We start from the raw sequence: 20,105 nt of genomic DNA on the forward strand, positions 1-20,105 counted from the left end.
TGCAAATGCTTTCTTTTTACTGTTAATTGCCTGTCTTACTTCTATGTTTAGCCACATTGGGTTTTTCCTATTTCTAGTCCTTTTATTCCCATAAGGTATAAACCACTTACAGTGCCTATTTAGGATGTTCTTAAACATTTTCCATTTATTATCTGTATTCTTATTTCTGAGGATATTGTTCCAGTCTACCAGATTAAGGGCATCTCTAAGCTGGTCAAACTTTGCCTTCCTAAAGTTCAGTGTTTTTGTGACAATCACACATAACCACACTGAGCAGACTCCACTGCGGCAGGAGAAGAATGGGAGACCGCAGCAGAGATGGCCCGAAATTCCCCCTGTGCAGAGGCGGGAACTCGACCCCTAACCCCCCTCCTAGGGCAATGAGCTGCGGAGCCTGAATGTGCTCAGCAGGCTCCCAGGACCTGTCCTCAGGACCATAACTCTTCCAGTCCACCAAATAAAATTATTTGCCTCGTACCACCTAGCACCCCAAAATAACCTCGTAATCACCCGTAGACGACCCCGATGTCTCGGCAGATGACTCGGAAAACCGGGACATGCATAAGGGTTTTAAGAGGGACACATGGAAGGTGTCGGTGATACCCAGGCATGGTGGAAGGGCCAGATGGTAGACCACAGGGTTAGCCTGTTCGAGGACCTTAAAAGGGCCCAAGTAGAGAGGTGCAAACTTAGTGGACTCAACTCGCAGCCTGATGTAACGGGCGGAGAGCCACACTAAGTCGCCAGGAGCAAAGGTCGGAGCGGGGCACCGATGTGCATCGGCGGAGGACCTCATTCTCTCCTTGGAGGCCCGAATGGCATCCTGAGTGCGGTCCCAAATGTCCCGTGCCTCCACAGCCCAGTCTGCCACCCTGGAGTCGGCGGAAGACACGGGCATAGGCACAGGTACCTGCGGATGCGGACCATAGTTAAGAAATTGGGTCTGTCCAGTGGAGTCGGCTACGGCGTTGTTCAGCGCAAACTCCGCCCACGATAGCAAAGATACCCAGGCATCCTGCCTGGCTGAGAGAAAATGTCACAGATATGTGACCAGAGTCTGGTTGGCCCTCTCTACCAACCCACTCGTCTCGGGATGATATGCAGAAGAGAGATTCAACTCAATGCTGAGAAGACGACAGAGCTCTCTCCAAAACCAAGATGCCAACTGAGGACCCCGGTCACTGACAATTTTGTCCGTCATACCGAGTAGGCAGAAGGTGTGTTTTATAAACCAAATATTAAAGAAATAGGAGAACTAGAGTTATAAATAATGGAATTTTTTTAATATATGTCAAAGAAGTTAATTTTAGATACACAATACAGAAATTATATACATAAATAAATACAATGTTTAATTACATATCATATTTATAGAGATTGATCCTAAAAGGTGATAATATAGAGCTGCCGCCAACCGGGACAAATGTAACAGTGCTGAAAACTATGTCTACCTGAACCATGTGTCAAATCATGGGCTCATAATCATGCCATTAATCCTAAGCCAAAAAGGACACGTCATTTCTCGTGGTACAGCGCTGTTGCAAAGAAACACACACACACACATTAACAAAATAAGGGGTTAATTACCCATAACGGTGTCTCTATTTGAGTCCAGTCCTGTAATCTTCGGGTCAGAACGATTACAGTGATATCTAATTTATATCATTTTTTTTATGTTTTGTCACTTTTATACGATAAAAACTATTTTATATAAAAAAATTATTTCTGCATCACTTTATTCTGAGGACAATAACTTTTTTATATTTTCGTTAATGATGCTGTATGGCGGCTCGTTTTTTGCGGGACAAGATGACGTTTTCAGCGGTACCACGGTTATTTATATTCGTCTTTTTGATCGTGTGTGATTCCACTTTTTGTTTGGCGGTATGATAATAAAGCGTGTTTTTTTTGCCTTGTTTTTTTCTTTTTTACGGTGTTCACTGAAGGGGTTAACTAGTTAACAGTTTTATAGGTCAGGTCGTTACGGACGTGGTGATAAATGTGTACTTTTTTTTTATTTAGATAAAGAAATGTATTTATTGTAAAAAAAATATTTTTTTCTTTATTTAGGATTTTTTAAAAAAAAATTTTTTTTTTACACATGTAAATATTTTTTTTTTACTTTTTTTTACATTTCCCCAGGGGGGACATCACAGTAAAGTGACAGATCGCTGATCTAACACTTTGAAGAGCACTGCAGGGAGGCTTCCCAGTGCCTGCTGTGAGTGGCCAGTGGCCATTTTGGATCCGGGCCTACAGTGAGGAGGAGGTAGGAGACACTCGGAGCAATGCGATCACATCGCGATGCTCTGAGGGTCTCAGGGAAGCACGCAGGGAGCCCCCTCCCTGCGAGATGCTTCCCTATGCCCTATGCCGCTGGAACGCTGCGATCATCTTTGATCGCAGTGTGCTGGGGGTTAATGTGCCAGGAGCGGTCCATAACTGCTCCTGGCACATAGTGCCGGATGTCAGCTGCGATGTCAGCTGACACCCGGCCCTGATCGGCCGCGCTCCACCTGTGAGTGCGGCTGATCAGTGATGACGTACTATCCCGTCGGTGGGCATACGGGCCCACCCCACCTCGATGGGATAGTACGTCATATGTCAGAAAGGGGTTAAGAGCCATTTACTATCTGCAAATAGCCACAGTTCTGACAAAAGCCCTATAGTTCTGTCAGAGAACAGATGTATGGGCAAAATCCTCAGAATAACTCAGTCACTCACTACCCAGAGTATCTATTTGCTAGTTAGAACCTGCATATGTTAAGTAATCTATATATTTTTTTATTATTGAATTGAAATACTAATATTTTACAGTGGCTTACCTTCCTTCTGGAGTATGTCAGTGACTGCCTTCTAGACATCTGTCCAATCAGCAGTCTTCCTCATGATTGTGGAGCTACTGAAACAGACTAAGGGACCTCTTTTTTAAATGTTTAGGAAGCCATTGCAGGTGTTTTTGTTTTAATTTACTGACATAATGACTTTTGGGTTTTCATTGGCTGTAGATTTATTCAACAGAAATAAACACTTGAGATAGATCACTCTATAATGACCCTATATAATATGAGTTTCACTTTTTGCATTGAAGAACTGAAATAAATTAACTTTCTGATAATATTCTAATTTAGTGAGAAGCACTTGTATGTGACTATGTAAAAACAATTAAGAACATAAAAAAAGCTTCTCCCCTTTTTTGAATTATTTTTTAAATGTGTTTATTAAACCACAAATCAAAATGTACTCATTAGTATACAACCACAATAATACATATGCATCTGTCAAAGTGGTTATAAAAGAACAGCAAATTTGTACATTAAATTGTTTGCACAATTTTAGTTTCTCAAATCCATATAATGCTGTATGGACAATAGATTAATTAGCAAATAAACAAAAAAACAATATTTAGCCATATATATTTAGTAGTATATAGCTCAAAAAGACACTACATAACTAATTAAACTACAACTATCCTGCCGCCAAGTATAGTCACACAATATTAATAGTCTTGTGATGCCATAAAATAGAATTCGATGCATTCTAAACATAATATTCACGGTAGTACTGGACCGCTACGTACTAGTATAGTAAAATTTCCCTAAATACCCCCTATTCTGATATAGAATTCGCTCATATGGTGTAGCTAAATTTACTAATTCAATCCAAGCTCTGAGAGAGGGATGTGAACCACCCATCCAATGTAATGCCAACACTTTCCTGGCCAGAAAAAGTGTCTCGCGCAGGAAAATCCTAGCATAGTGTCCCCAAGTCTCCTCATCCAACACCCCAAATAAACAAACTAGTGGACTAAGAGGACCAGGGGTTTGTATTAAGGATGTCAGAAACGATGTTACCGCGCTCCAGTAGGAAAGAATAATGGGGCAGTCTCATGTCTTATGTATAAAATCTGCGTCTAGTGAATGACATGTCAAACATTCTGAGGATTGGAGCTGACCCATTTAAAAAAGTCATAACGGAGTCAGATATGATTGATATATTATATACAACTGAATCATTCTATTATTAACAGATGGGGATACCTTATCTCCTCCGAGTCTTCACCTTAAGCATCAGAGATAAGTCCTTCCCATTTCCCCTTAATTATCATTATAGCAGAGTCAGTTCCCACAGACATGTACGTATATGAAACGGAAATGAAACCTTGGGGACCTTGTGATTTAAGGACACCCATTAAAGGGAGAGATGAGATAGTTTGGGTCGTATTCATATAACGTAAATGCGAAAGAATTGGAACCTCGGGATATTATATTTAGTTTGTATTTGTTCAAAGGACATTAAAACATCATGATCATATAAATCTTTTACCAAGGAAACATTATGTAAGATCCAGAAATCAGTGGATGAGTGGTTTAGTAACACTGGGAAATAATTATTATTCCATAGCTGCATTTCAGCTATAATGTCCTTAAAGCTAATTACTTTTTTCATTTGTTTCCAAACTGACCGCGCTAATTGAAGTAGGGGCAATAATCGAGGGACATTAAGTTTGTTTGTTTCCAGGAAACTTAACAGGCAATCAACCCTTGCAGCATGGACTAGATGACTTTCCGAGGCATCCATTTACCCAAAGCTTTAACCTGCCAGGACAAATAGTATAAAAAGAAGTCCAGCAATGCCGCTCCTCCCGTTTGTTTAGACCTCTGCAAAGTAGTTAAGTTTAGGTCTAATTTTCCCCCATATAAAAGACGTGATCATGGAATTTAAATTTGGGAAAAAGGATTTAGGAACCAATACAGCACTATGTTGTAGGAAGTAGCTAAACTTAGGAAGTAAAATCATCTTAATTAAATTAATACGACCGGCTACAGATAATGGAAGTTTACTCCAAGAGCCAAATTTAAGCTTGATCAGTTCCAATAGTGGAGGAATATTAAGCTGTAGGTCAAGGTCACTGCATTTGGATATATTAATTTTTAAGTATTTAAAATGAGACACAATAGGAAATGGAGACAAGATATCAAGGTGGACCATTGGCTATGAGAAAGGGGCAATAAGGCAGACTTATCCCAATTTATGTATAACCCCGAGCATTTACTAAATGTATCTATGGTAGTAATCACCTGTGACGTCCCATCTATAAATATCACCATATCATCAGCATATGAGCAGATAGTGTTTAAATGATCTGCTATGTTTATTGCCCTAATATTTGGAGAGGACCTTATACGTATTGCCAACGCCTCAATCGCAAGAGCAAAGAGGGCCGAGGTGAGGTGGCATCCCTGACGTGTTCCCCTAGATAGAGAAAATGATTCCGATACAGAGGGATTTATAATTATACGAGTTTTAGGTTTCACATACATTACGCCAATCCATTTTTTAAAATCTAGCACCAAAACCATATTTCTGTAAACAAGCAGACAAGAAAGGCCAATCAAGGGAGTCAAAAGCCTTAGCCGCATCCAAGGATGCCAAAGCCCAGATATTATCTGACATCAAAGAACTATATTGAACCACCGACTGGACCCGCCTTATATTAATAGAAGTACTTTTACCAGGCATGAAACCAGTCTGGTCTGGGAGTATAAGATCCAATATAAGCGAGTTCAGCCTAGTGGCCAGAACCTTAGTAAAGATTTTATAATCTACATTTATCAGCGATATGGGGCGATAAGATCCACATTCAAGGGGGTCCTTCCCTTCTTTCTGAATCACAATAATATTTGCCTCATAAAAGGAGTCTGGCAAATATCCTACCTCCCAGATCCCTAGAAACATCTTTAAAAGAAGTGGTGCAAATATATCTCGATATTTCCTGTATAATTCAATGGGGAATCCATCCGATCCGGGAGCCTTCCCGGAAGCCATATCCTAATGGCACCTTCTATCTCCTCTATAGTAAAATCAGCATCCAGAAAGGCCTGCTGAGTAGGACTGAACATGGGGAATTTTATATCTGATAAATAATCCAAACATTCTGGGATACCAAGACCACTCCTAGGAGGTATAGAATGTGCTATAATAATCAAAGAAACAATGAAGTATATCCTCAGTCGAGGTCACCACTGAACCATCCAATTTTCAAATTTGGAGTCTAGTATTAGACGTGTTATGCTGGTGCACCAAAAAAGTCAAAAATTAACTTGCCTGGTTCCCCAGTTCAAAGTAGGATTCACGGGTAAAAAATAGTTTGCGTTTAGATTTGGTGTCCATATATTTGGTATATAGTCTATGTGAGGTCAGCCACTCAATTCTATTTTCATTAGTTTGACTAGATATGTACGCAGCTTCTGAGTCCTTCAATCGCTGTTCCATCTCATCATCCTCCCGTGAAGTTACCCGTTTAATATAAGAAATTGTAAAACATAAACATCCTCTTAAGTACGCCTTGAGGGTATCCCAAAATAGGTTAATATTCTGGGGTTCAGGGTGGGATGAAATTAAATGATCTAATTGACCAATAGTTCTATCATTCGAACCTATTAGCTTTAGCCAGAATAGATTTAACTTCCACAATATATTATTATACATTTTTATAGCGTCATTTATTCCATGGCGCTTTACATGTGAAAAGGGGGCAAATATAGACAAATACAATTAAACATGAGCAAAAAATAAGGCACACAGGTACATAAAGAGGGAGGACCCTGCCCACGAGGGCTCACAGTCTGCAGGGGATGGGTGAGGATACACTAGGAGAGGGTAGAGCTGGTTGTGCGGCAGTTTAGTAGGTTGAGGATCACTGCAGGCTGTAGGCTTGTTGGAAGAGGTGAGTCTTCAGGTTCTTTTTGAAAGTTTCTATGGTAGGAGAGAGTCTGATGGGGAAGCACGGGAGAAGTCTTGGATGCGGTTGTGGGAAGAAGAGATGAGAGGGGAGTAGAGAAGAAGATCTTGAGAGGATCGGAGGTTGCATGTAGGTAAGTACCGGGAAACCATGTCACAGATATATGGAGACAGGCTGTGGATGGCTTTGTACGTCATTGTAAGGGTTTTGAACTGGAGTCTCTGGGCAATAGGATGCCAGTGAAGTGCTTGGCATAGGGGAGAGGCAGGTTAATAGTGGGGAGACATATATTAGTCGGGCAGCAGAGTGTAGGATGGATTGGAAGGGTGCCAGAGTGCTAGAGGGGAGGCCAGAGAGTAGGAGGTCAAAGTAGTCAAGGCGGGAGATAAGGGCATGCACTAGTGTTTTTGTGGTGTCACGGTCAAGGAATTCATAGATCCGGGAGATATATTTGAGTTTGAGGTGGCAGGAGGAGGCAAAGGCTTGGATATGTGGCTTGAAAGAGAGGGCAGAGTAGGGGATGATACTGCATACCGTAGGATTCTATGAGTTGTCCCAGGCCGAAGGTGTAGTTGGGGAAGAGTAGGGGTCCTAGAACAGAGCCTTGAGGAAAACCGACAGACAAGAGGAGGAGTGAAGAGGTGGTGTGGGGGAGGGAGACACTGAATGTTCAGTCTGTCAGATATGACGAGATCCAGGATAGGGCCGAGTCTGTGATGTCAAGAGATGAGAAGATCTGTAGCAGAAGGGAGTGGTCCACAGTGTCAAAGGCAGAAGACAGGTCCAGAAGGAGGACAGAGTAGTGTCGCTTGCTCTTGGCAGTTAATAGGTCACTGGTGACTTTAGTTAGGGCAGTTTCAGTTGAGTAATGGGGTCGGAAGCCAGATTGTAACCGGTCAAAGAGGGAGCAGGAGGAGAGGTGGGAGGACAGTTCAAGATGGACATGTTGTACCATAAATTTTAAGGCATAAGGAAGAAGAGATATCGGGCAATAGCTAGACACAGAGGATGGGTCGAGGGAGGGCTTTTTGAGGATGGGTGTGATCTTGGCATGTTTGAAGGATGAGAGGAAGACACTTGTTGTGAGTGAGAGGTAGAAGAGCTGTGTTAGGGTTGGGATGAAGACCGTGGCAAGATTAGGGATGAGGTGGGACGGGAGCAGGTCAAGCGTGCAAGTGGTGAGGTGTGATCTTGACAGGAGGGTGGAGAGCTGATCTGCCATGGTGAAGCTGGTTTTGGAGGAGCAGGGTTAAGCAGCTAAGAGGGGCATTGGGCGCTGTGAGCCAAAGCTTTCTCTGATCGTATCGATCTTTTTTAAGATATAGGCAAAGTCTTCAGCAGAAATGAGAGGGGAGGGAGGGGGTGCGGTTACGGTTAATTTGGCCAAATCTAAGTCTATGTATAATTAGACTGTGATCTGAGAACCCTTTATTACCATGCTTTATGTCATCTACCCATGTAGCTAAACTACTGGATCCAAGTATATAGTCTATACGGTATAGAATGCGTCTAGTAGATGAGTGACAAGTATATTCCTTCACCTTAGGATGACGCATCCTCCATAGATCTAGCCACCCACTACCCTCTATGACCAGTGCTAGCTGAGACGAAGATGGAGAAGGGGTCCATCCAGAAGTCTCACCATCCAGCCTAATTCTGTCAAGACAATTGTCCATGACTAGATTAAAGTCTCCCATGCAAATAATGTGTGCATCCGGATAATTTAAAGCAAAGCTCATTGCCATTTGAAGAACCGAGACATTGGCTGGGGGAGGATTATAAAACACACAATATAAAGGTACCTACTTGAATTTATCAATGCATGTACAAAAATAAAGCATCCCTCAGGGTCTTTCTGAGCCTCCTTGACCTCCCATCTAACGTCTCTATGTATCAATAATGATATACCCCCTTGAATAACTAGTATGGGATGTGTGAATGAACCATTGCACCCATGGTTTCTGTACGCACCGAGCTGAATCTCTGGTTAGGCGCGTTTCAACCAAAGCCACAATATGAGGGTGATAACGCTTAATCTGTTAAAATACCTTAACTCTCTTAAGAGATTTAAGACCCATCACATTCCAAGTCATACATATAATTTTAGAAGCCATGTTTTCTCATCCAAATATGATATACATTATAACACAGGTAAAATTTACAGGCATCATATAAAGACTCTTGGCGGGAGCTTCTACATAAACAAAAAGAACTGATATAAGTGAGAACAAAATAAAATTCAAAAATAAAGTTGCAAGTCTTGTGCTCCTATCATGGATTGAACAAGGGAATACCCTCACTGAACACAGTGTCCGGTATTGCTGTTCAACTGGACGCTAGTGGAAAAAGCTCAAATCATACAATTGTTAGGAGAGTTCCAAATTAGCTGCAAGCATATCAGGACTTTTTTTCATGAGATCCCATATGGGATCGGAACCACTCAGCTGCCTCGGCTGGATCCGTAAAAAAATATGGAAGAACTCTCATGGACAATTCGGAGTCGAGCTGAATAGATCATTGAAGAAAGAACATTCTTTCTTCTGAGCTGCTTCTTGATCTCCATAAACTGTGCCCATTGTTTCTAGAGTTCCATAGAGAAATCAAGGAATATTGAAATCGTTGCATTATTGAACTTAATAGGACTCTTTTGTCGTGCTATGCATATAATAGCATCTCTGTCTTTACTATTGAGGAGACGGAGTCTAGGTAGACTGAAGAGATTTTATAGGGACCCTATGAGCCCTTTCCACAGAAAATGTGGAGAATTCATCTCCCAAAGTATCCTTTAGCCAACCTTCAAGGAATTGCTCATGCTGCTGGCCTTCCGAACACTCCGGTAATCCAATGATTCGAATGTTATTCCGGCACAGTCTATTTTCCAGATCATCTGCATTTTGCTTCCAGGCATTTATGGAGCCAGCCTCTTTTGTCAATTTAGTCTCTATAGGTGTAAGATTGTCCTCCAAGTGTGATAATCTTGATTCAACTTCTGTAAAGCGCCTCCCCATGGCTTGCAAATCTTGCCCTACTTCAGAGTGCACATCCTCTATTTTTCCGGTCAGGGATGTTCTAGGTAAAGATATGGCTTGCATTAACTGTTCGGATGACTGTTTAAGAGTTAGATCCTATTGGTCACCACCTTCTCACTATCAGAAATGCGGTTTTTACACTGATCCGCAGTCTTAGCATGTGATGGATTATTCCTGAGAGATCATGCATTATCAGATGGATCAATCCTTGCAAACTCTTAGTTTGTTTGCCATCCCTGACCATTTTAAATGATTCATGGTTAACAAATATAAAGTATAGCAAGTTGAGAAAACGTGTATTTATAGAGTTCCCTCTTTCTCTACTTCCATATGCAGCAGTATTATTATAAAGTATACATATATACTTGTCTAGGCACATTAATACAGAGGAGTGCAAACAGCTCCAAGTATTTAGTAAGGTAGAGTGCTGGGTTTTATGGCAAATCTGAAACTGTTGCACAAGTCCTGTGTAGCAGAATGACCTGCAGCATCTGCAGGGATGGCAACAAGAGTCCAGAGACCCTTGAAATGGCGGGAACCGACGAACCAGCTATATTATCAATAAGGGAGCGCTGAGCTCATTTCTCAGAGCTCACACCGTGCTTCCCCCTCAGGTACCTCCAGGATATAGCCGCACTGCTCAGTCAGTCCCTCCAGGAGCAAAGTCCACAGCTCCATGCCTCCTGCCACCCAAGCGCACAGTAGAAAATGTCCACCTTCCTCCACAGGCCTTATGTCCCATGAGAGTTTAATCAGAACCCGACACACCAGAGTCGCGGACCGCACTTCTCCAGGAGCCGGAGACCTCCAAGAGCCCAGGGAACTACACTGCTTGCAGGTAAACTCACTTTAACAAAGTCAGGATTGTGACATGATTATAGGAGCTCTGTCTGGACATGTCCTCTCAGCTCCACTACACCGCCACTCCCTCCTGTGTGAATTCTTTGTTGGCTAGAAAGATTGTTTCTTCACAAAACATTTTCCGCATTATGAACAGGAAAAAGGCTTCTCCCCTGTGTGGGTTTTCTGGTGCCTAACAAGATTCACTTTGTGGTTAAAACATTTCCCACATTCTGAACAGGAAAAAGGCTTCTCCCCTGTGTGAGATCTATGATGTCTGACAAGAACTGATTTATCTAGAAAACATTTCCCACATTCTGAACAGGAAAAAGGCTTCTCCCCTGTGTGGGTTTTCTGGTGCCTAACAAGATTCACTTTGTGGTTAAAACATTTCCCACATTCTGAACAGGAAAAAGGCTTCTCCCCTGTGTGAGATCTATGGTGTCTGATAAGAACTTTTTTTTCTGTAAAACATTTCCCACATTCTGAACATGAAAAAGGCTTCTCCCCTGTGTGAGATCTATGGTGGGTAACAAGATTTGCTTTCTGGTTAAAACATTTCCCACATTCTGAACAGGAAAAAGGCTTCTCCCCCATGTGGGTTTTCTGGTGGCTATCAAGAGTCGCTTTCCTGTTAAAACATTTCCCACAATCTGAACAGGAAAAAGGCTTCTCCCCTGTGTGAGATCTATGGTGTCTGATAAGAACTTTTTTTTCTGTAAAACATTTCCCACATTCTGAACATGAAAAAGGCTTCTCTCCTGTGTGGGTTTTCTGGTGCCTAACAAGATTCACTTTGTGGTTAAAACATTTCCCACATTCTGAACAGGAAAAAGGCTTCTCCCCTGTGTGGGTTTTCTGGTGGCTAACAAGATTCGCTTTCCTGTTAAAACATTTCCCACATTCTGAACATGAAAAAGGCTTCTCCCCTGTGTGGGTTTTCTGGTGGCTAACAAGATTCGCTTTCCTGGTAAAACATTTCCCACATTCTGAACAGGAAAAAGGCTTCTCTCCTGTGTGAGTTCTTTGGTGAGGAACAAGCTGCGCTTTCCGAATAAAACATTTTCCACATTCTGAACATGAAAATGGCTTCTCCCCTGTGTGAATTCTCCGGTGACTGACAAAATCTGATTTCTGGTTAAAACATCTCCCACACTTGGAACAAGAAAATACATTGTTTGCTTTGTGAAGGTTTTGTTGTTTGTGAAAGGACTGTATTAGGGGAAAACTATTTCCATATTCTGATAATGAAGATGTCTTCATTGCTTTAGGAGCAGTTCCTTTTTTAATGCTTATTTTGTGACTTTGATTTTCCTTAGTAGTAGGTAATGAATCAGAAGACAGGACCTTTTCCAAAAGATCAGATGACAGATCTTTGCGGTGATGGGATGGTGGTGTATCTGGAGTAATGGCATTCACTTCAATTGTATCCTGTGGGATCTCAAGATCATCTGATTTAAACATTGAAGATGTCAGCTGTCCTGCTGATCTCCTGGTACGGTCATCTGCCAAGAATAAAACCAATTATTATTTTAGAATAAAATATCCTTGAATTCTATATTTTTGAACATTTCTACTTAAATGGTCTGTAAAAATGGAAAGTTATGCAAAATTATTTAATTATTCACCAAGACAATGACAGTTTACAGTTAACTAGACTGTGCTCAAACCACATTAAGCATCCATGCTTTTGGCATCACTATAGGAGAAGAAACCACTTATTTTACGGCATGTGTATCTCCTGGAGCACAATCTGGGAACTATGTGTTGGGTAATAACTTGGGATATTTGCAATTTTCATTTTCCAACATCCACTGTGCGTGCTAATATCTGGAAACTGCCAATGGAGTCAAAATAGTCACTATTCCTATAGATTAATTCATTGAGGGTTATAATTTACAAAATGGAGTCACTTTAAAGGGATTTCATCCGCTCTGGTTTTCTGCAATTTTGTCATATTAGGGATTCTGCAAATTTTGTCATATTAGGGATTCTGCAAATGGTGTTTCCCATCTCCTCTGGTATCTGCTCCTGCAATGTCTGCTTTGGACACCAGACGCGGCTTACTCATTCTGCAGGCGATGCTGGTAACAGTGATGGGGTTGGAACCAGAAGCTGTTGGCAGTGCAGGCTCTATCCAGCCACTAAGATTAGGGAGCCTGTCATCTGTAGTACCATCCAGTCTGGCAGTATGGGCATGTGTGCTGTCAGCTGCAGTAATCTGCTCCCTGTTTTAGACAACTGGAAAGCACCACACCTTTTTTAATCAGATAAATTTCTATTAACCATGATATTCACAACAGATCACATGTTCATACTCATTTTATGTTTTACAGTAAATTAACCCCCCCCCCCCACCCATGGAGACCATATCAGGTGGAAACAATAATTCATCCATAGTTGACAATATCAACCAGAGTTCCAGTTTACCAAAAGTTGTACTCTATACTGGTATAACATTAATTAATCCTATCCAACCACGGCTGCCATAATGAAGAGAATAAATCCAGCCGTCTCTCCTGGTGTAAATACTTTTCTCAAATTCAATTATGTGGCTCTTTTGAGCAATGAATTCGCGTCCGGACGGAGGCTCCTCTCTAACCCAATATTTTGCAATCAGTTTCCTTGCAATAAACAATCTTGCAATTACAATTTTAGTTGTATTGCCAGTTAACATTTCCTCCACATACCCTATACATATACATATCAACGGATGTCGTATGTCGCATGTGGCATGTCGCATGCGGTATGTCGCGTATGTCATGTCGCGTATGTCATGTCGCATGTCATGACACATGTATGTCGCATGTCATGTTGCATGTTGTGTCGCATTGTGCATGTCGTATGTCGCATGTTGTACATCGCATGTCGCATGATGTATGTCACACGTTCAATGTTGCATGTTGTGCATGTCAAATGTATGTAACATGTATGTTGCATGTTGTATGTCGCATGTTGTACGTCGCACGTCGCTTGGTGCATGTCGCATGGTGCACGTCGCACGGTGCACGTCGCATGGTCAATGTTCTATGTTTTGCATGTCAAATGTGGTAACATGTAGGTCGCATGTTGTATGTCGCATGGTGCATGTTGTATGTTCAATGTTGTATGTTGTGTGTTGTATGTGCACACAGTCTAGACGAGCCCAGCTCTGCTACATCTGGATGCCTGACAAATACTTGCTTTTCAGGCATACTGATCACATGGATTTATTTGGAGAAAAATTATTTGTATTGAGCTTTTCAAATATTTTAGTAGTCCATTTAAAATGGGCAAGGCAAGGGGCAAGGGACGGGGAAGTGGCCGTGATGCTGATGGTGAACGCAGAGGATGAGGCCAAGCTGAAAGTGAACAACAAAGAGCCACATCTTCGCGCTCGACCTTCCTGTCCTACTTTCTAGGGGACCGCAGCACACCACTATTGAAGCCACAGCATTGTGAAATGATTGTTGGTTGGATACCGAATAATGCTTCTAGTCACTAAGCCACCACCACGTCTTCCACACGGTCAAGTATGAGTAGCCGTGAGTGAGGACCGGATATTGCCCACCCTGATCTTCCTTCCTACCATCATGCCGAGTGCCCTGAGACAAATGATCCCGCACTTGGACACTCCAAAGAGCTGATCAGTTTACCCTTTAACCCCTTCACCCCCGGAGCTTTTTCCGTTTTTCCGTTTTCGTTTTTCGCTCCCCTCCTTCCCAGAGCCATAACTTTTATATTTTTCCGTCAATTTGGCCATGTGAGGGCTTATTTTTTGCGGGACGAGTTGTACTTTTGAACGACATCATTGGTTTTAGCATGTCGTGTACTAGAAAACGAGAAAAAAATTCCAAGTGCAGTGAAATTGCAAAAAAAGTGCAATCCCACACTTGTTTTTTGCTTGGCTATTTTGCTAGGTTCACTAAATGCTAAAACTGATCTGCCATTATGATTCTCCAGGTCACTACGAGTTCATAGACACCTAACATGACTAGGTTATTTTTCACCTAAGTGGTGAAAAAAAATTCCAAACTTTGCAAAAAACAAAACAAAATTGTGCCATTTTCCGATACTCGTAGCGTCTCCATTTTTCGTGATCTGGGGTCAGGTGAGGGCTTATTTTTTGCGTGCCGAGCTGGCGTTTTTAATGATAGCATTTTGGTGTAGATACGTTCTTTTGATCGCCCGTTATTGCATTTTAATGCAATGTCGTGGCGACCAAAAAAACGTAAATCTGGCGTTTCGAATTTTTTTCTCATTACGCCATTTAGCGATCAGGTTAATGCTTTTTTTTTATTGATAGATCGGGCGATTCTGAACGCGGCGATACCAAATATGTGTAGGTTGGGGTTTTTTTTTATTGATTTATTTTGATTGGGGCGAAAGGGGGGTGATTTAAACTTTTAAAATTTTTTATTTTTTTCACATTTTTAAAAACCTTTTTTTTTTAATTTTGCCATGCTTCTATAGCCTCCATGGGAGGCTAGAAGCAGGCACAGCCCGATCGGCTCTGCTACATAACAGCGATCATCAGATCGCTGTTATGTAGCTAAAATGCAGGTGTGCTGTGAGCGCCGACCACAGGGGGGCGCTCACAGCCACCGGCAATCAGTAACCATAGAGGTCTCAAGGACCTCTATGGTTACAATGGAGGAGCATCGCCAACCCCCGATCATGTGACGGGGGTCGGCGATGCGCTCATATCCGGCCGCACGGCCGGATGCGGTAGTTAAATGCCGCTGTCTGCGTTTGACAGCGGCATTTAACTAGTTAATAGCGGCGGGTGATCGCGATTTCACCCGCCGCTATTGCGCGCACATGTCAGCTGTAAAAAACAGCTGACATGTCGCGACTTTGATGTGCGCTCACCGCCGGAGCGCACATCAAAGCGGGGGTCCCGACATGTGACGTACTATTCCGTCACATGTCGGGAAGGGGTTAAAGATTCCGGACTCTCGGCCGGTCAATTTGAAGTGGGGCCACATGAGATCGCATGTAGCGATGCCTAAAGATTTAAACAGCCACGGTCACACGAAGGCGATGGTGGGAAAGTGTCACAAGAGGTGGACGATGAGACACAATTGCCAGAAAGTCAGGAGGAGGAGCAGGGTGCAGATGTGGAGGACGAGGTGGTGGATGACTAAAGTATCTGACCCAACCTGGCAGAACGACATGCAGAGCGAGGACAGCAGCACACATGGGGAAGGAGGCATATCACCCCAACAGGCAGGAAGAAGCAGTGTGGTGGCCATAGACAGAAGGCGTGCATCCGTTCCCCGTAACACCAACATGACGGAAGTTGCCATTCCAACTGTTAGATCTTCCAGAGTCAGGTTATTTTTTTAAAGACTCTGCCGATAACCCCAAACAGGACATGGCACCAAAGCACCCGACTTTGTGGGCCGAACCCCAGGTTCCAGGAACGCTGTCTGCAGGTGACACCACTGCTTCTTCCACTGTTTTGCATACAAGCCAATCCCCAGTTCACCGTACCTGTAAAGATGCCTCGGGTCCTGCACCTGATGTTGCCCACAGTCAACCAGCACCATCATCAATCCCATCCACGTCCTTGTCCCAGGGCAGCCTTCAGTTGTCTATACCCCAGTCACTGGAACACAAGGGGAAAAACCTAGCCAACGCCCACAAGCCACAGTACTAAATTCTAACATTTCTCGTCTGCTTGCGCTCAAAATGTTGCCCTTTAGACTCATTGAGACGGAAGATTTCCACAACCTGAAAGCGGTGGCCTTTCCAAGGTACTCGGTCCCCAGTCGCCACATGTCTCCTGGTGTGCCATACCAGCATTACACCAGCATGTGTCCCACAACATTACCCGTGCCCTCAACAAAGCTGTTACTGGGAAAGTCCACCTAACCACTGCCACGTGGACAAGTTCTTGTGGGCAGGGATGGTACATCTCACCGACGGCACACTGGGTTAACATAGTGGAAGCTGGGACCCAGTCGGACCTTGGGATGGAACACATCCTCCCCACGCCAAGGATATCGGGCCCTACGTCAATAAGGGTTTCCCCCACAGTCTACAGCTCCTGCAACTCCTCCTCCTACTCCTCTTCAGCCTCCATCTCTGAAACGAACACATCAGTCAGAAGCTGGAAGCACTTTTTCAGCCAAGCAGCAACAGGCTGTGCTGAAGCTAATCTGCTTAGGTGACAAACCGCACAATGCTGAAGAGTTGTGGACAGCGCTGAAAGAGCAGTCAGATATTTGGATGACACCGCTGAACCGACAGCCAGGCATGGTCGTGTGTGACAATGGCCGGAACCTGGTGGCGGCTCTGAGGCAAGGTGAGCTCACACACGTACATTGCCTGGCCCATGTGCTTAACCTCGTGGTTCAACATTTTCTGAAAAGCTACCTGGAGCTGCTGGATCTGCTAGTGAAAGTATGCCGTCTGTCTGCCCATTTTAGAAAGTTAGCTACACCTTCAGCCACCCTTGACGTGCTTCAGCAGGGTGTGCAGTTTCCGGCTCACCGACTGGTGTGTGATGTGTGGAACTCTACACTGCATATGTTGGAAAGGATTTGTGAGCAGAAGAGAGTAGTTGTTGACTACCAGCATCAACAAGGCTGTCGATATTCAGTTCAGACTCCACACAAGACCTCAGGAGTGGACATGGATGTCAGACATATGTACCATCCTCCAAAACTTTGAGGACTGCACCAAGATGGTGAGCGGCTTTGACGCCATAATTAGCGTCATCATCCCGCTTCTCTGCATTCTGAAAACCTCTCTGCTCTCAATTAAAGAGGATGCATTGCAGGCAGAGCACGACATGGAGTAAGGAACCATACAGGGATATTACACTCAGCCCAGCCTCATGTCACATAACGTGGATTGGTAGACAATGAGGAGGAGGAGGAAGAACAGGAGCTACTTTCATGCGCTATAGACGGTACCACAAGCACAGCTGTCATACCGTATGTTCAGCGTGGATGGCCTGAGGACTGGGAGGAGCAGGATGAGGACAGCATGGTCATTCATCCTGTTGGTTGAGGACACGGAAGTTTCACCTGTTAGTCAGCCATGCGTGCCAGACTGCTATGTTGCACTGCGTTTCCTGTGACCCTTGCATTAATAAAATTTTCGGAGACACTAATTACTGGTTGGTGACACTTCTAGACCCACGCTACAAAGAGAACTTTCAATCTCTTCTTCCAGAGGCAGATAAGTGTACTAAAATGTTGCGGTACCAGGGGGCCCTAGTAGCGGAATTACTTAAATAATTCCTATCTGAGAACGCTGGCAGCGGATGTCACAGTATGTTGTACTACCAAGGAGTCCAAGCGAGAGATACAGAAGTACAATCCAACTCAGGCAGGGGGAACAATGGCAAAGTTCTAGGACAGCTTTCTCAGACCCTCCCATCGTGCCGCCGCAGAGGCAAGACGTGCTGGCACAAGTAGCGCAATGTTTGGGAAGATGCTGAGGGATTACCTTGCAGATCATACAAACGTCCTCCGGGATTCCTCTGTGCCTTTAAATTATTGGGTATCCAAGCTGGACACGTGGCATGAACTGGTTCTCTACGCCTTGGAGGTCCTGGTCTGCCCTGCTGCTAGCTGTTATGACCTGGTGGTAAGGTGCACACTGAACAGACCTAGATGTTAGGAAAACACTACAATGACCTGGAGGTTAGGTGCACACAGAAATGACCTAGTGGTTAGGTGCACACAGAAATGACCTGGTGGTTAGGTGCACACAGAAATGACATGGTGGTTAAAACCAAAATCATAGACAAGCTCTGGGGAGGTGGTAACTCTACTGACCGCAATCCCTAATCCTAACACCAACACTAGAAATAGCCGTGGAGCGTTCCTAACTCTCCCTAGACGCCTCTTCACGGACTAAGAGCTAACTACCCCTTAAAGATGGAAAATAGAAAACTACCTTGCCTCAGAGAATTTCCCCAAAGGAAAGGCAGCCCCCCACATATATTGACTGTGAGTTAAGAGGGAAGTGACAAATGCAGAAATGAAACAGATTTTAGCAAAGGAGGCCCAAATCTACACTAGATAGACAGAATAGGAAAGGGAACTGTGCGGTCAGTACAAAACACTAACAAATTCCACGCAGAGTATACAAAAAGACCTCCACACCGACTCACGGTGTGGAGGGGCAACTCTGCACCCCCAGAGCTTCCAGCTAGCAAGGAAATATCATAATAGCAAGCTGGACAAGAAAAATAGCAGGCGCTGAGAAATAACCTCCAACGCAATTGGACACAAAAAACAACTTAGCAGGAACTTAGCTTCTGCTGGAATGGACAGACCATCTGAGAAATCCAAGAGAGATCAGAACCAGTCCTAAGACATTGACAGCTGGCATGAACTAGCGACATGAGCAAAGTTAAATAGGAAAGCCAGCAGAACTATAAGTGAGTGCAGCTGAGAAGGGAAACCTCAAAGATCAGCAGTTCCACTCAAAGCCACCAGAGGGGGCCCAAGAACGGAATTCACAACAGTACCCACCCCCCTTGAGGAGGGGTCACCGAACCCTCACCAGAGCCCCCAGGCCGATCAGGACGAGCCAAGTGAAAGGCACGAACCAAATCGGCAGCATGGACATCGGAGGCAACGACCCAAGAATTATCCTCCTGGCCATAACCCTTCCACTTAACCAGGTACTGAAGCTTCCGCCTCGAAATACGAGAATCCAAAATCTTCTCCACCACATACTCCAACTCCCCCTCAACCAACACCGGAGCAGGAGGATCAACGGAAGGAACCATGGGCGCCACATATCTCCGCAACAAAGATCTATGGAACACATTATGGATGGAAAAAGAAGCTGGAAGGGCCAAACGAAAAGACACAGGATTGACAATTTCAGAAATCTTATAAGGACCAATAAAACGAGGCTTGAACTTAGGAGAAGAAACCTTCATAGGAACGTGACGAGAAGACAACCAGACCAAATCCCCAACACGAAGCCGGGGACCAACACAGCGACGGCGGTTAGCAAAACGTTGAGCCTTTTCCTGAGACAACGTTAAATTGTCCACCACATGAGTGCAAATTTGCTGCAACCTGTCCACCACAGAATCCACACCAGGACAGTCAGAAGGCTCAACCTGCCCTGAAGAAAAACGAGGATGAAAACCAAAGTTACAAAAAAAAAGGCGAAACCAAAGTAGCCGAACTAGCCCGATTATTAAGGGCGAACTCGGCCAACGGCAAAAAGGTCACCCAATCATCCTGATCAGCAGACACAAAGCATCTCAAATAGGTTTCCAAGGTCTGATTAGTTCGTTCAGTTTGGCCATTTGTCTGAGGATGGAACGCTGAAGAAAAAGACAAATCAATGCCCATTCTAGCACAAAAGGACCGCCAAAACCTAGAAACAAACTGGGAACCTCTATCGCAGAGGTCCCCAACCTTTTTTGCACCAGGGACCGGCTTTAAGCAAGACCAGTTTTCCATGGCCCGGTGGGGGTGGGGCAGGGGCGGGGCTTTGGTCATATGGGGGTGGGGTTATGGAGGGATGGA

At 43.8% G+C, this 20,105-nt stretch overlaps 1 protein-coding gene and 1 long non-coding RNA gene across 3 annotated transcripts in view; both read right to left on the reverse strand.

The window, feature by feature from the left end:
• Nucleotides 1-1,261: 1,261 nt before the first annotated feature.
• Nucleotides 1,262-20,105, reverse strand: part of LOC143767729 (uncharacterized) — a 400,410-nt gene continuing 381,566 nt past the window's right edge. The window contains exon 2 of the long non-coding RNA XR_013213764.1: nucleotides 1,262-2,825. This is a non-coding gene — a long non-coding RNA (uncharacterized LOC143767729). The remainder of the gene's footprint in view (nucleotides 2,826-20,105) is intronic.
• Nucleotides 1,262-20,105, reverse strand: part of LOC143767655 (uncharacterized) — a 68,869-nt gene continuing 50,025 nt past the window's right edge. For both annotated transcript variants that reach the window (XM_077256112.1, XM_077256111.1), the window contains one exon: nucleotides 1,262-12,119. In XM_077256112.1, the coding sequence (XP_077112227.1) occupies nucleotides 10,762-12,119 (1,358 nt within the window). In that variant the 3' untranslated portion in view covers nucleotides 1,262-10,761. The remainder of the gene's footprint in view (nucleotides 12,120-20,105) is intronic.

Source organism: Ranitomeya variabilis, chromosome 4 (genome assembly GCF_051348905.1).
Source record: "Ranitomeya variabilis isolate aRanVar5 chromosome 4, aRanVar5.hap1, whole genome shotgun sequence".
Taxonomy (NCBI): domain Eukaryota; kingdom Metazoa; phylum Chordata; class Amphibia; order Anura; family Dendrobatidae; genus Ranitomeya; species Ranitomeya variabilis.